We start from the raw sequence: 13,532 nt of genomic DNA, 5'->3' as shown, positions 1-13,532 counted from the left end.
GCAGCGTGTGCATGTGAGAGCGTGGGATGTGAGAGATCTTCATTAAATGGATGAACAGGAATGTGGGGTTAAAGACCAGATGGGGTGAGGAGGAAAAAGAAGCATTGAAAGAGGAGCAAAAGGCAGAAATGGAGGGATGAGAGAGAGGAAGTGATGAAAAAACAAAATGTGAAGGGCTGACAGATGGTTAGATTTAATAATGGAGATGGAGAGGTGGCACTGAGCTAAATAATGCTAAATCAAAATAAGAGGTCCTTTCAGGAGGATGCGCTACTCGAGGCTTGTGCACTGGCAAGTGGCATGAAGGCTGATACGCATAGCACACACAGACTCGCATACATGTAGACACACATCCAGATGTGTGTACAGATGTGTATTCAGGATGGGCCACTCACTTTAATAAAATAATTAGATAATAACTTAAAAATCCAGCAGCTCTCATTCTGATACACAACACCTCAAGCCAAAAAACACAACTTTTACATGTAACACTAGACAAACATCCAATGACAGAACATACATGACAAGAAAGACATTGTAGGCAAAAGTGAGACTAGCAAGATTAAGAAAGAAATGAACAATCGAGCAGAAAAAAATGGGGAAGAGGAAGAAGAAGCAGAGTTTCTAGCCCAGAAAATGTAAGGAAGGAGGAAAAGTCAAGGAAGGAGATAGGTAGAGAAGTAAGAGTGTGCCCCTTACCTTGACATCTGCCTTTTTGTTGAGCAAAGTCTTGGCTGCTGCAATGACAAACAAGGAAAACAACCAGTTAAAGGTGTAGCTGAGCAATAGCAACTCCATGTTTCTCAGTGAGTCTTGGTATGAGCTACAACCTTAACCTACATTGAAGCCTTTAGAGATAATCTGGATTTGACTGAAATAATGTTCTTTACTGACCTTAGTAGTAATAGTCTTTTTTTGAGTAATGATAAGTAAAGGTTGCCTGAGGCTGAAAGAGAAAGGGAACCTTTTGCACACTGAACTTAAAAAAAAAAAGTGTTTTTACAAAATGACTCAAAGCTAAACAACTACAACCTCCTGAATTTACTAGAGTCTACAGATGGATACAGTATGAGTATATTGATTCATCTATTAGTCAAACAACTTGCCTTGATATTTTTTCCCCCCCAATTTCATAACAGCATGTACCTGTAAAACTGAATTCTTTGACTGGCTAAAAAATAAAGTTAAAACCAACAACTCAAAGATGTTTAATACTAATGTCAAGGTAGTCAAACTGCAAAGTGGCAGGTTGAAAAGTTAAGCCAGTGCAGAAAAACCAGTACTTAAAGATGGTCATTGAGGCTGGCTTTAAATACCAGTCAATCCCCACTGACTCTTATGTTAAATGCCCACCATTATATTAGTCAACAATGTGCTTACAGCCTGGTAAAAAACAGTTTGGGGCTTTATGTATAGTTTCCTCCTTGACAGCAACTGTTTGATGGGAGGTTTTTGGGTTTTGTTTTTACTCATTCATTTGTTAAGGCTTCAGGGTTGGGGTGTGACCGCTTCGATGAACAGCTGAGTTGAACCAGGCGGCTGTAGCTGTAGTTCTATGCTTTTAAACAGCCACACAAATTTCACTGTCTCCTTGGGAACAGTATTGCTCCCAAAGAGAAGTTGGCATATAAAGCGGAGGAGCCAGGGAATTGAACTACCAACCTTTCAATTATAAGCCAGCCCGCTGTAGTCCCCGAGCCACTCAAACAGGCTACAAGCAGACAGACTAGAAATTTTCCGAATATGGAATTTTCACATCAGTTTGTCTTAAGAATAGTTGGCACAAAGACGCTGTTGTCAGTGAAATAAAAATATTCTCCATTTGCATGGTTTCACATGAATTCTCAGGCTAAAGTCTCCCTGAAGCCATGAGGAAGTCAAAGTAAAGATGGCTGCCTCACACGGCAGCCATAAACCCAACAATAAGCCCTGCCTTAAAGAACTCCACAGAGGCCCAAAGGAGGATTAGTGTTCAGTCTGCTCTCTAATGAGGGGTAATGAACGAGGGGGTGAGGGAGGAAAGCAGGAAAGAAAGAACGATACTATAGAAAAAGTCCACTGATGAGCATAATACCCATAATCCTTTACAACAGTGGAAAGTGCATGTAGTCAACAGAAGACAGTCCGCAGGGCATTTACTGTGACTGCACTGCTAATGCCCAGAAAGTAAGGTGGTCTGATTGCATTAGATAGCTACATGTTCACCCAGAGGCCTCCAAAGTAAGAGCCAGACTCTGGCTTGCTGGTCAGTGGAGCCTGTGGCTGCATCTGTGGGGATGTGGACAGAGGATTAACACTAACACGACACCAGGTGATGAGATTGGACGTGCAAATTAGTGCAATTCTACAGCTTTAAAGTTGGTACCAAAATGCACTTTCTTGCTTGTTGGTATTTTACAGCTGTAAACACCAACACAAGGATAGAAAAAGGACTTCAGGAGAGCATAGTTATGACTTCTAGAGTTCCTATTTTGATCATCATTATTATTTTACAATAGGAACATTATTTTCTGTCTGCGATGTCTTAATTTACCAAAGTGAACACTTAACTCAGTTAATTTAATTACTCAATTACTTCTGAAGACAATAGCTAGAGCATGATATAGAAGGCACAAATCTACCTTCTCAAAAAGCAAATAAACTATATTTAAACATGCTTAAATTGGGTTGTTTTTGAAAAAAAAAAAGATTCTCAAAAATATTGTTTTGCTTTAGTATAGATGTCAGTGCTATACATAGATCTCATACAGGTTACCTTGTACAAAGATGTTTACATTATCACTGCCATAGTGTGCCTATCTTATAGTAAATAATCTAGCTGTGATCACCTGGGAGTTAAAAAGCCAGATTCCTCTCAGTGTTACTTCCATAGATGCTTGCTGTGACTTTTTGCTAAGAGCCTGAGTGCAGCTTCAAGTCTAATCAGATGCAATCACATCAGTATCCAGCCATGTTACATAAAACACTATTTATGGCAGTCCGGCTGTTTTTTCTTTTCTTTTTGCTTTTTCCTCTTCCCTTCCCTCTCTCCCTCATTCCTCTTTCTCTGAACATCAACCTCCTGTTTGATTTCCCCACTTCCATTTCAAAACATGTACCAAAGCAGCTACACTGAGTGAACAGAAGCTTCAAGTCGATGAGAATTCGGACTATGTGCTGATTTCTTTGGGGGAGCAGAAGTCCAAACAGAGAGCGGTCACTTCAAAGACCACTGCAGGCCATGCCAAATTTAAACTGTATCCTTATAAGAGCACATTTGAAATAGCCATTAAGATAAAGATCAAGAGAGAAAAATACATGGAAGATAGGGTGTGCACACTACATCTTTTTTTTTTCTTTTCTGCCTCAGTGATTCAGTATATTGTGCTTGAAGTGAGGTTTGCATATTCAGCAGCCAAAAAGGGAGCAATAGGAAGTGATAAATAAGCACTTTGTAATCTGGAGGGATGTGAGGATGGCATGAATGTGCATGTTTAATTGTTGTGCTGTTCTTCCTCAGTCTCCTTCCAAAGGCCGGTTGTTACTGAGGAGAAGAAATGGGGTCAGAAATAGTGTCAAGTTCATTCTCTCGTATTCTCTGATGGCTTCACAGAGAATGAGAGGATAAGAGAGCAGAGAGGAAGAGTAAGGAGAACATGAGTGGAAGTGATGAAGGTATTCAAATGTGCTTTCCAAAGTGACATTTTTCAGTCAAACTGGATCTTCCAAAAATGTCTTTAAGTTCCAGGCATAGCTGTGGAAATCTGAAAAGAGCCAACATTAGCTTAGTTCAACCCAAAGGTTTAGAAGCAAGGGGTGCTCCTTACCTTGCCACAAATTACACATGAAGCAAGAAGAGAGAGGAGGAAGAGATTAAATCAAAGGCATCACTAATAAATTTCTATTAAAATCATGCAAGATGGACCACTGCAAGAACAAAGCAGGGATGGGCATTGATTCACATGAAGTCCCACATAACGGAATAAGCTAATGGAGAGATATGCCTATAATGAAGAGCCCCTCAATATCTTCTTCATATAACACAGTCCAGGACAGATTAAAAGACTGTCCGCTGCTGTCCTGCAGGATGTTGGAGTGAGTTTGAGTAGATTTTACTTGTACTTTTAATGTATGAATACGTGTAAAAGAACAAGGCCTCTAGTAATCCAGTGAGGCAAAGTGAGGCTGATATGGAGAGGCAGTCCACTATAAATATTTGATCGGAGTCTCGTGGAGGCTGAGGGACACAGAGAGGACGGTGGTGTCCCAGTAGATTATAGAAACAAGGACACAGCCACTGTTTCTGTCTCCTTAGCTCAATGCTAGATTGTCACATGAAGTTCTTTGCTGTTCATAAACGGGCACCCTACTAAGCAAATGTACAGTGATAAGAAGCTCATGAGCATTCCCCGATGCACAATGGCATCAAGGAACGATACGGTAAAAAATTTAGGTGATCTGTGGTCTGTGAAGGGAGGCTTTTAAGCTTACATTTCAATTTAACAGACTTAACATCTTTTAAATAAAAGAGGAAGTAAGATAGACATTTTTCTTGAAGTGGTTGCTGAAGCTACAAGCTAAGTTACATTTGTCAGGAGGGAAGATATAAAGCTCATAGGAGTTGCTTAGGTTGTTGTGCGTCAGCTGGATGTGCAGCTGTTTGGCAGCTAGGTCAACCTGAACCACTTGATACAGCCATTGCAGAGTTTTATCATTTTCTTGTCTTAATATGTTTAGACAGACGATGAAAGTCTTTTTTTGTCTTGCCTTGCATAACTTCTTAAAACATGACCACTGTGTTGATTCACCACATAGTGGGCTTGAAATAGGTTATGGTGAGTGTTCTGTGGTCTGATGTGGGGGGAAAAATACCACAGCACACCTGAGAACAAACCAATATATGGTTGAGTTGTGACTGAGTTAAAGGAGCCACAAGTTAATGCCTGAGTCAAGGCCACATGTAGACCAAAGCATCATGCAAGCATGTGCCAAGGTTAGGCCAAACAATTACTGCTATCTGGTCTAAACTATCCAGAAATGCATGTGCCAACTGCAATCTGGGAACCCGTGAACTTAGCCTTGTAAAGTTTTTGGAGTTTTTCTTAGTCAGGATACCTGGATAGGGCAGATGTAGATGGTTCAAGATTTCTTGTTTTTGGATTCTGGAAAATACTTCTTGCTCTCAACGTAGACTATTATGTACAGGCAACTAAATATTGCTCAAATGTGATTGGTTAGTTTACAGGACTACAAATAGGCATTTTTTTTGGAAAGCACTTTTCAGTTTCACCACTGAAAAATTAAGCTGAAGTTAACAGACTTTAATTAGATCTGGTTGTCTAAAACAAAGCCTTACATTCAGTCTGAAAAGTAAAACAACAAGGCTCCAACATTTACAATTAAAACATTGGTCCAACGACCAATGACTACATGTTACAGCAATACAGCTACATACGAAACTGGACTGTAAAACCTACAGCTCAGTTCATAACACAATTACTGAATAAGTACTAATACGGGACTTATCTTAAAAAAAACAACAACAACTTTAAAAGGCTTCGACTTCATGAAAACAAGCCCAGCCTTGCATCATTTACAGTGTTCATCATGCACCAGAGTCCCCTTGTGTTGCAGCGCATGCACCAGTCCAGTGCCCCATGCAGCATTCACCGACAGCTCTCAGGCAGTTCCATCCTTAAAGTTACAGGGGTGAACTTTCCAGTGTCATTGTCAGACAGAGAAAAGAAGAGAAAGGGAAAGAAGAGTGAGGAGTGAGGGGAAAGGTAAGATGTGACATTTGAGGAAACAGGGAAAGTGGGAGTGAAACTGGTGAAGTTGTGGAAAAGTATTGGATGACTCAAGAATCAACAATGTCCAGAGAAGTAAAAATGCCAGAATACAGAAAAAGGAAATGGGGTAAAACTGAGTGATGACAGAGATGGCACAACTGAGATGGCAGGAAAAGAGTGGAGAAAAAAAGAGAAACTGAGAGACAGGACAGCAGTGCGTTTGGGCCATGCTCGGTGACTCTGTGCAGAGATGAAGATAATACGATGAACAGGGGTGTGTGGTAATGACAGAGCAGTGATGGGCTCTGAAGCAACTATCAAATCCCAGACAGGAGATGAGAGATGTGCTGACATAGTAAATGACAGCAATAGCTGGGCTTCCACTCTTTAGGTCCTTTTCAAATTTAACAGCCTAAACATAGATTGAAAAAGACGGAAGATGTAATATTTAGTTATCTTGCGGAAATTAATTTCTGGTTTTCTCATTAAACAAAAATGTTTTCAGTCTTTCTTACCAAATTAAATTTAAAGTTAGTGGTGTTTTTAACATCAAGAAGAGACATATGTATAAACCAATAGATCAGATCACCATTAATACTTCCCAGTTACATTAAAAGAAACTTACATTAAAACATTAAATAGGCCTTATATTCATTCTTTTTAACATACTTGGAGTAGACAGAGTTAGTCATAATGTTGGACTATTTATTTTATTTTTTACGCGTTTTCACTACCAGCAGACACAGAAGGTGTGGGTTTGTATAGTGGGAGAGAACGTATGTGTTTGTTTTAATATTACTCTGCTAGTTGTTCTTGTGTCAGCGCATTTTTAATGATATTTTTAAATATGTATTAATATGATCCTATGTTATGTGTTTCAGGATCCTCTTTGATGCCCCATATCCTTTTGGATATGGGGCATCAAAAGGGTTCGCCAATTAAACTTTTATAACTAAAAATCTTAACATTGAATGTAAGTAAAAATCCTTGTTTTATTAATTAATTTAGCTTAAATTAAAAGTTGGGTATCTTTCTTTTACATTGGGGGAAAAAAGCATATAGTGCACATTGACTGTAAATTGGTTTTAAAGATGTCACGTTTGGTGTCATATGGAAACATTTGGTGTTGTCAGTGCTACTAAAGTTTGTAAAATTCCAATCATTTTTATTAGAATATATTGTTATGTGTAAAAATATATCATTATTGCTATACAGCTTCTTCAGCTTATTTTTAAAGTGACAGGATTTTTTAAATGTACTGCAATTTTTTGAAAATAGAATATGCAAATATTGTATCTGTAATTAAAAATCTATTAAATAGTCACTAATTTGTATAAATGTCCAATAACAGGTTATCAAAAAGAAACTAAATGAGTATTTTAAACACATGTTTTAGAAGAAAAACTCTTTCACATTAAAAATTATTAACATAATAGACGTGAAAAGGAAAAAGCTTAAATTTCTTTCATTTGTCGTATGTAAAACACGGTCATAGTTAGCTGGAAGCATAGCTAATACTGCAGCTGTTGAGATGAGGGGAGGTGTAGTTAGCAATGTTGTCAGCCATCATGCTCTGAACTCCCATGCTCGGAAAGGAGGGAGGGGTAGCAGAGAAGATTGAGTAAAGGGAAAACAGAAGAAGAAGAAGTTCAAAGAGTCAAAGACAGGTGCAGACAAGGGGCAGGGTGGGAGGGGTGGCATGCCCTGGGTGAGCCACCGTGATACCTTGTTCCACCAGCCCTGCTGTGGTGCCGGCGGCTGCAGCCACAGCTGCTGCAGCTGCAGTGACAGAGGCTGGAGCGGTGGTCTGCCTGCTGCCCACTGTTAAGAGTCAAATACCCAGTCACACGTGAAGAACGAGTTACAAAGCCAGGAGGAAAGGAATGTGAGAAAAGGGTGAAAGAGGAACAAGGGGTAAAGATGGAGAAAGGGTGGAGTGATATTTAGTAAGAAGGTGATTGAGGAGGAGTCGGATACAACAGGAGGTAGGCAGGTAGGGTGGGGGAAGGAAATAACAGGTGAGGAACAAAAGGGGCGGAGACACACGGGGCTCATTAGTTTAGAAGGAGGATTAATTTATATACACAGACCACTGAAAGCATTTTTATAAATGGAGTCGCTGCTTTGACAGAAGAATCCACAGAAAAACATCAGGCAGTGACACAAATCTTTACTTCCATGTGGGACACTTTAAATCTTGCCATTTGTCTCAAAGAATACCTGAGAAGAGTGTTAATGTTAGGATGATGATGGCAATGATGATGCAGAATCAAGCCGCAGTTAGTATGTGTTAGATTTGTAGCGTCTGTGCTTTTAAAACTAAACTAAAAAACATCATCTTTTCCTGACAGCATCTTTATTTGGTACGTTTCACATTGAAATGTGATGAGAAATAGAACCACCTCTGTACCAGCACAGACACTGAAACTGATTTGTGTAACACATGATTCATAATATATGCTGAAAATACAGCAAGCCATTGCATAAAGCACTGACGTTGGATCCTGCCTTGATGTAATGTGCCACAGCTATCTCTCTCTGAAAGCCTATCTCTCACTTTTTACTTTTTTAACTCTGTCTCGTTTTCTCTCTGACTCATTCACCTGCTGACCTACTCTTATATTTGAGTACTGCTTTCTCACAAGAGGAAAAATGGTAGGAAAAAAGTTCTTTGAGAGCGGTCGCACAGGCAGGCCACACACCTGGGTCAATGTGTGTATGTGTGGGGGGATTTAAGAATTGATTGATTGTTTAGTGGATATTCAGACTGCTTCCCATGCCGATGCTTGCAGTGTTAAATCAGCTGCTGTGAGTCATGTTTACTAAAGCAGCATGCTTATAGACAGACGTATACACACATTTATATATGCAAAATACACATTTGTACAAGAATGAAGACTCCGTGGGTATAATTCTTCCAAAGCGATTACCCTGAATGCATTAAAGCACTATAATGTTCATACACAGTAAATGACAAAATATTTTGTCATTGTACAGTAGATGAGCTCCCGTTTCATAGACCACAACAGTGCCAATAAAAATCAACCTAGTAAGTTCCTATTTAACCATCTACTGCATTTAATACATCGTAGGTAAAAAAAAAAAAATTCTCAGTTTGAAAAATTAATTTCCCAAAGTTTGGGAGGGGAAGAGGGAGTGCTAAAGTACACCATGTTGCTTGAATTAAAGCACAGATTCAAGATCATGTAAAACTTCAATAAAGTTATTATTACAGAGATATAAACAAACACAAAGACAAGTACACAGACATCAACAGCTTGCGGATCAATTCAGTGTTTCCCCACATTTTGTTGTTCCAGTTCAGCGTGGTGCAAAAGACACACACAGAATGACTGAATCATTTTCCAACTATTGTTGCTGTACTTTAAGATTCTGCTGTGGGTGATTCACTTCCTGTAGCTGAAAAACTGTCATTAAGTGTTAATGTAATGTCAGGTCGAAACGGTCTTAGGTGTTGTTCCTCATATTTACAGAGTGTGAAAATATTCTCAGGACATCGGGACGTGAGAGCAGCGAAGAAACAATGTGCAGCTGTTTTTATTAGACTAAATGTGGTTTTAAAATGTGAAATTATTGGAAAAATATCACATAAAAACAGCTCTTTTCATAAAAACATCCTGCATTACATGTTAACAGCTACATACACAAGAAAACCAAGGGAAACACTGAAGCTGCATCGAAATGAAATGGAAATGTGAATCTGAAAGCATGCTCTTTAATCTTTATGTAAAATATAACTCTTGAAAAAGAGACAAATGAGTTTGTCATTAAATATTTACATTTACCTGTGCTTACAAGGTGCATGCCACCATTTTTTTAAACATCAACAGCCTCATTTTACCTGCTTTGCTTTTCTCACTGTAAGAAATAAAAACTGAGTTTCCCACAGAAATACCTTACTCGAGTGGGCTGCACTGACATAAAATAACAACTAGCAATGTGTTTTCTTTTTCACCTGTCCGGGAGAACGACACCAGCTGCCAATTTACTAGTGGACAATCTTTTCACACTTCCTTTCACAGTTTAAAAGTTTGTCATTGCTAACCAGATACTAATGGCTTTAGCCTGTCTCATATTTCCATGCCGGCAGGCTGACCAGGTCACTGATGTGGCAGCCCTTGATATTGTTAAGCTACCTCTTCAGAGGTTTTTCTCCACACAAACTCCAACTCCACCGACATATATCCACTCCAGGGATCTGCTGTTAATGTAGGGTCACTCTAACCAGAACCCAAAGTGAGTAGAGTAGTTCACGTGCCACTACATTGCAATTCATCAGTGCTGCAGAGCAAAACTACAGCTACGCTCGCCAAATACAGTTTAAGGTGGAGTCAGTCTACTTAATGAGTGATTTATTGGAGACCGAGCCAATTATCGGTCCTTTATTTAATTGTCACAAACTGTATATAGAGCATAATTTACAGGGGGTTTTTTTTTGCCAATCAATTTTCTTCCTAGGTTCTACTACAATAGCTTTGCATCTGAAACAGAGACTTTAGGACAGCCTACTTTTTCTTACATACCCTAACCAGATCCCCCACCCCATCCTCTGGCTATATTTTCACAGACAGAATGTAATTCTGTGGGAAACACAGTAATTTGTTTGTGGCTGAAAAGATGTGTGGTGGAAGGCACCAGAGATCAATAGTGAATACACAGGATAAGTCAAGTTCTTAGGTGGAGTATTTTTTTAAAGAATGAGTCCTCCAACATAGTGGCATGTCCCAAACAGACTGTAACAAGTTTGCATTTAAAATTGCTTCTAGAAATTTTAATACCGGCAGGTGTTGGTTCACAGATATGAATGGTAGGTTTACAAAAATGGAGGATTCAAGAAGCACTTACCGGAGAAATTTCGAGAAACCAGCATGGTAGTAAGAATGGCCCCCTGAGAAGAAAACAAAAGGACATAAACTTAATGATTTTGGTATTTTTATGGAAATTAAAACCCATTTTTCCCTCTTCTGCTAGCAATTGATTGGTCACAGCCATCATTTAACCAACATTCAGGTGATTAAAGTGTTATATTTGCCGCTTGAATCAATAAAACTGTCTTCATTTGGAACAATCCTGATTTGCAGCAGGTGAAAGTCACACTGGAAGCTTCCAGTGCTACCCCTCAGCCTCCGAGTAGACATATCTATGCCTTGTTCTGAAGTTATCACATTCACGATTTTCAGAAAAGTTGGCCTCTGACCTTTGATCTTTAGGTTGACATCACTGAGATTTGAACGCCAAATTTTAGTAGACACACTTATAGTATCAATTCGGAGCTCCTACATGACTGTATTCTCAAGTTTCTCTCAAAATTAGGTGTCTACACCACCCGCCCAGCAGGGTGACAATAATACCCCATTAGTCTTTTACAGCTGAGGGGTAAAAGTCAATTGAAAGAGGCCACTATTCGTGTTTGATTTATAAATGGTTTCTTAAATGTGGAGTGTAAAATACTGTACACACAGTAATTCATCACCAATAAAGATATAACCCCAAATTAAGATTCAAATTATAGAGAGAGAAAACAAAAACTTTCCTCCACAATAACAAAGAATACCAAGCTGCACATGTAACCCACTCAGACCTACTCACATCTAAAGCGCTGACAACAAGGCCAGGCTATGAAAATCAACAGCAAAAAAAACTACTTGATAAAATGCAGCATGACTGCAAAGTGAGTCCGTATAATAGCCTGGCACACGAAAATGTTCTGCAGTATTGTCCCAGTCAAACAAAAATGTGTGAGATACAAAGACAGGAGACAAAGGACAAGCAAAAAAGCAGAAGAGAGAAAAAACAAAGAACAATGAGGAAAGCAGCTCGTCTTAGCACTTTTTTTTCTCTGGAGAAATCATCTCAAACTGGAGGCGAAAACTTTTCAAAAATGGTTTGGAATTTCAAACAGACGATGGGATGATGCTATGCCTAATATCAGAATAGATAACACATAACACATCTCTCGCTCCCTGTAATCAGAGTGAATAGAGTGGCAGTAACACATGTCTAAAAGGTCAGAAATAGATAGAGAGTCCACATCTGAAACATCCAGCTCAAATTCAGAATTAAAGAGAAAAGAACAGGCAGTAAATGTCTAGGAGATTTTTGCATCTCTAAATGATTTTATGCAACATATTACAAAAAATTAAAGCTACACTAGAGTAAAATCTAGAAAAAAAAGACTTAAAAAACAAAGTACACACAAAAAAGCTTGAAAATAAACAGCCCTCCTCTTGATGCTCTCCACTCTCTCACTCTCAGTTTTTTAGCCTCTCACCAGACAATGCACACTAAAAAGAAGTCAATTTTGAATTTTGGCTCGACACACAATTTAAAACCCACTCTCTCAGCTTGAAATGCATCAGCTTTGGGCCTCCCTTCTTATTTCCTGTGTGGACTTGTTAAATCTGGATATCAACTCTTTGCGATTGGCCTCCTGTCATGGACTAGAGTTTCTAAAAGCTAAAAACAGTAGATTGGTTTGACTTGAGACGGCAAAAATTAAGTGTGCAGAAAGGTTATTGTAGATTTTTTCTATTGACCACTAACACATAAAACATGTCCCTGCTTTAGGAAGTATCCAGAAGACCATAAGTTAATCATAGTATGCTAAATTTTAGCATAAACCTGGAATTGGATTTATTCAATTAAAATTTGTTATTGTGTTAGTTTTTATTTAAATGCACTAAATCACAGATTGATTGTCTGTATATTTTGTCCTCTTTTCATACTGTGCATGCTTTGATTTTCTTATATTTTTTGTTGTGTTTTGCAGTTTCTGTTCACTATGTAGCAAAACATCTAACCTTGCCACTTGACTTTAAATGTGAAAAGCCCGAGACAATTGTTTGACGCTGTTGGCATGTTAGTTGAATGGTGCAACATTTGCCTGCAGCCACCTGCACTTCAGCTTGCCATGTGCTGGTATTTAAGCCATGCCAAGAGTGGCCAAAAGCAGCAGGGTGACAGTGTCATGCTCCAATGGCTAAGCTGTTACGTCCACACAAAATCTAAGCAATAAATCAGTGTAAAAGGGAAACCATGCATAACACTGAATCTAAATTTGAAATGACTTTGCATATGTAAATATCATATAGATGAAGCAAATGCTATATTTTATACTGCAGGCCAATTAAACCCACTTATGTTTTCTTGAATCACTTTGGCGAACCCTAAAGTAATGAGGTAATAAAAGTGAGTGAGGACAGCAGCAGAAGGACTGAGAGCTTATTAGAGCAGAAGGGGAAGAAGTGTAATAGGGTGAGTATGCGAACAGACCTTGAGTTTCCTCCTGGCATTGAATTTCTTCAGGCACTCCACGGTCTCCTGTCTGTGCATCATAGATGCCACTGTGGATCGTTGCTGAGAAAAGGAAGAAGAGACGGAAGAAGAGGAGTGGGGTGGGTAGAGGAAGAGGGTGACAAATACAGAATTATATTTAGGGAGAAGAAAAAGATAAAAAGAACACTGTCTGCCTTCTTTAGATTTGCATTTAAGGCATCCAGTAGTGTACTCCAGATGTGTACAAATAAGTTTTGTCTGCTTGTCTATCAAGCAGAGGACACTTACGCAGACCCATGGGTGCTTGAGGGCCTCTTGAGCAGTGATCCTCTTGGCTGGGTTGATCGTCAGCATCTGGTTGATCAGGTTTTTGGCCTCTGGGGTGACTGTGTCCCACTCTGGGGATGGGAACTAGAGGCAGAGAAAACATAAAGCTCACATTCACAGAGAGGATATAGAATGTCCTTA

The 13,532-nt window shown here is 39.1% G+C and overlaps 1 protein-coding gene across 1 annotated transcript in view; it reads right to left on the bottom strand.

Moving 5' to 3' along the window:
- The window catches only part of LOC102193647 (calcium/calmodulin-dependent protein kinase type II subunit beta-like), a 72,483-nt gene that overhangs the window by 21,449 nt on the left and 37,502 nt on the right, over positions 1-13,532 (bottom strand). Inside the window, exons 10-14 of the mRNA XM_013910206.1 lie at positions 13,353-13,475; positions 13,062-13,145; positions 10,635-10,677; positions 7,494-7,589; positions 700-734 (exon numbers count right to left, since the gene is read on the bottom strand). Of these exons, the coding sequence (XP_013765660.1) occupies positions 700-734; positions 7,494-7,589; positions 10,635-10,677; positions 13,062-13,145; positions 13,353-13,475 (381 nt within the window). The remainder of the gene's footprint in view (positions 1-699; positions 735-7,493; positions 7,590-10,634; positions 10,678-13,061; positions 13,146-13,352; positions 13,476-13,532) is intronic.

Source organism: Pundamilia nyererei, unplaced genomic scaffold, assembly GCF_000239375.1.
Source record: "Pundamilia nyererei isolate P.nyererei 1_Seehausen unplaced genomic scaffold, PunNye1.0 scaffold00038, whole genome shotgun sequence".
NCBI classification, from domain to species: Eukaryota; Metazoa; Chordata; class Actinopteri; order Cichliformes; family Cichlidae; genus Pundamilia; species Pundamilia nyererei.
Note: the sequence above shows the minus strand (reverse complement) of the source record. Positions and strands in the feature narration are given on the sequence as shown.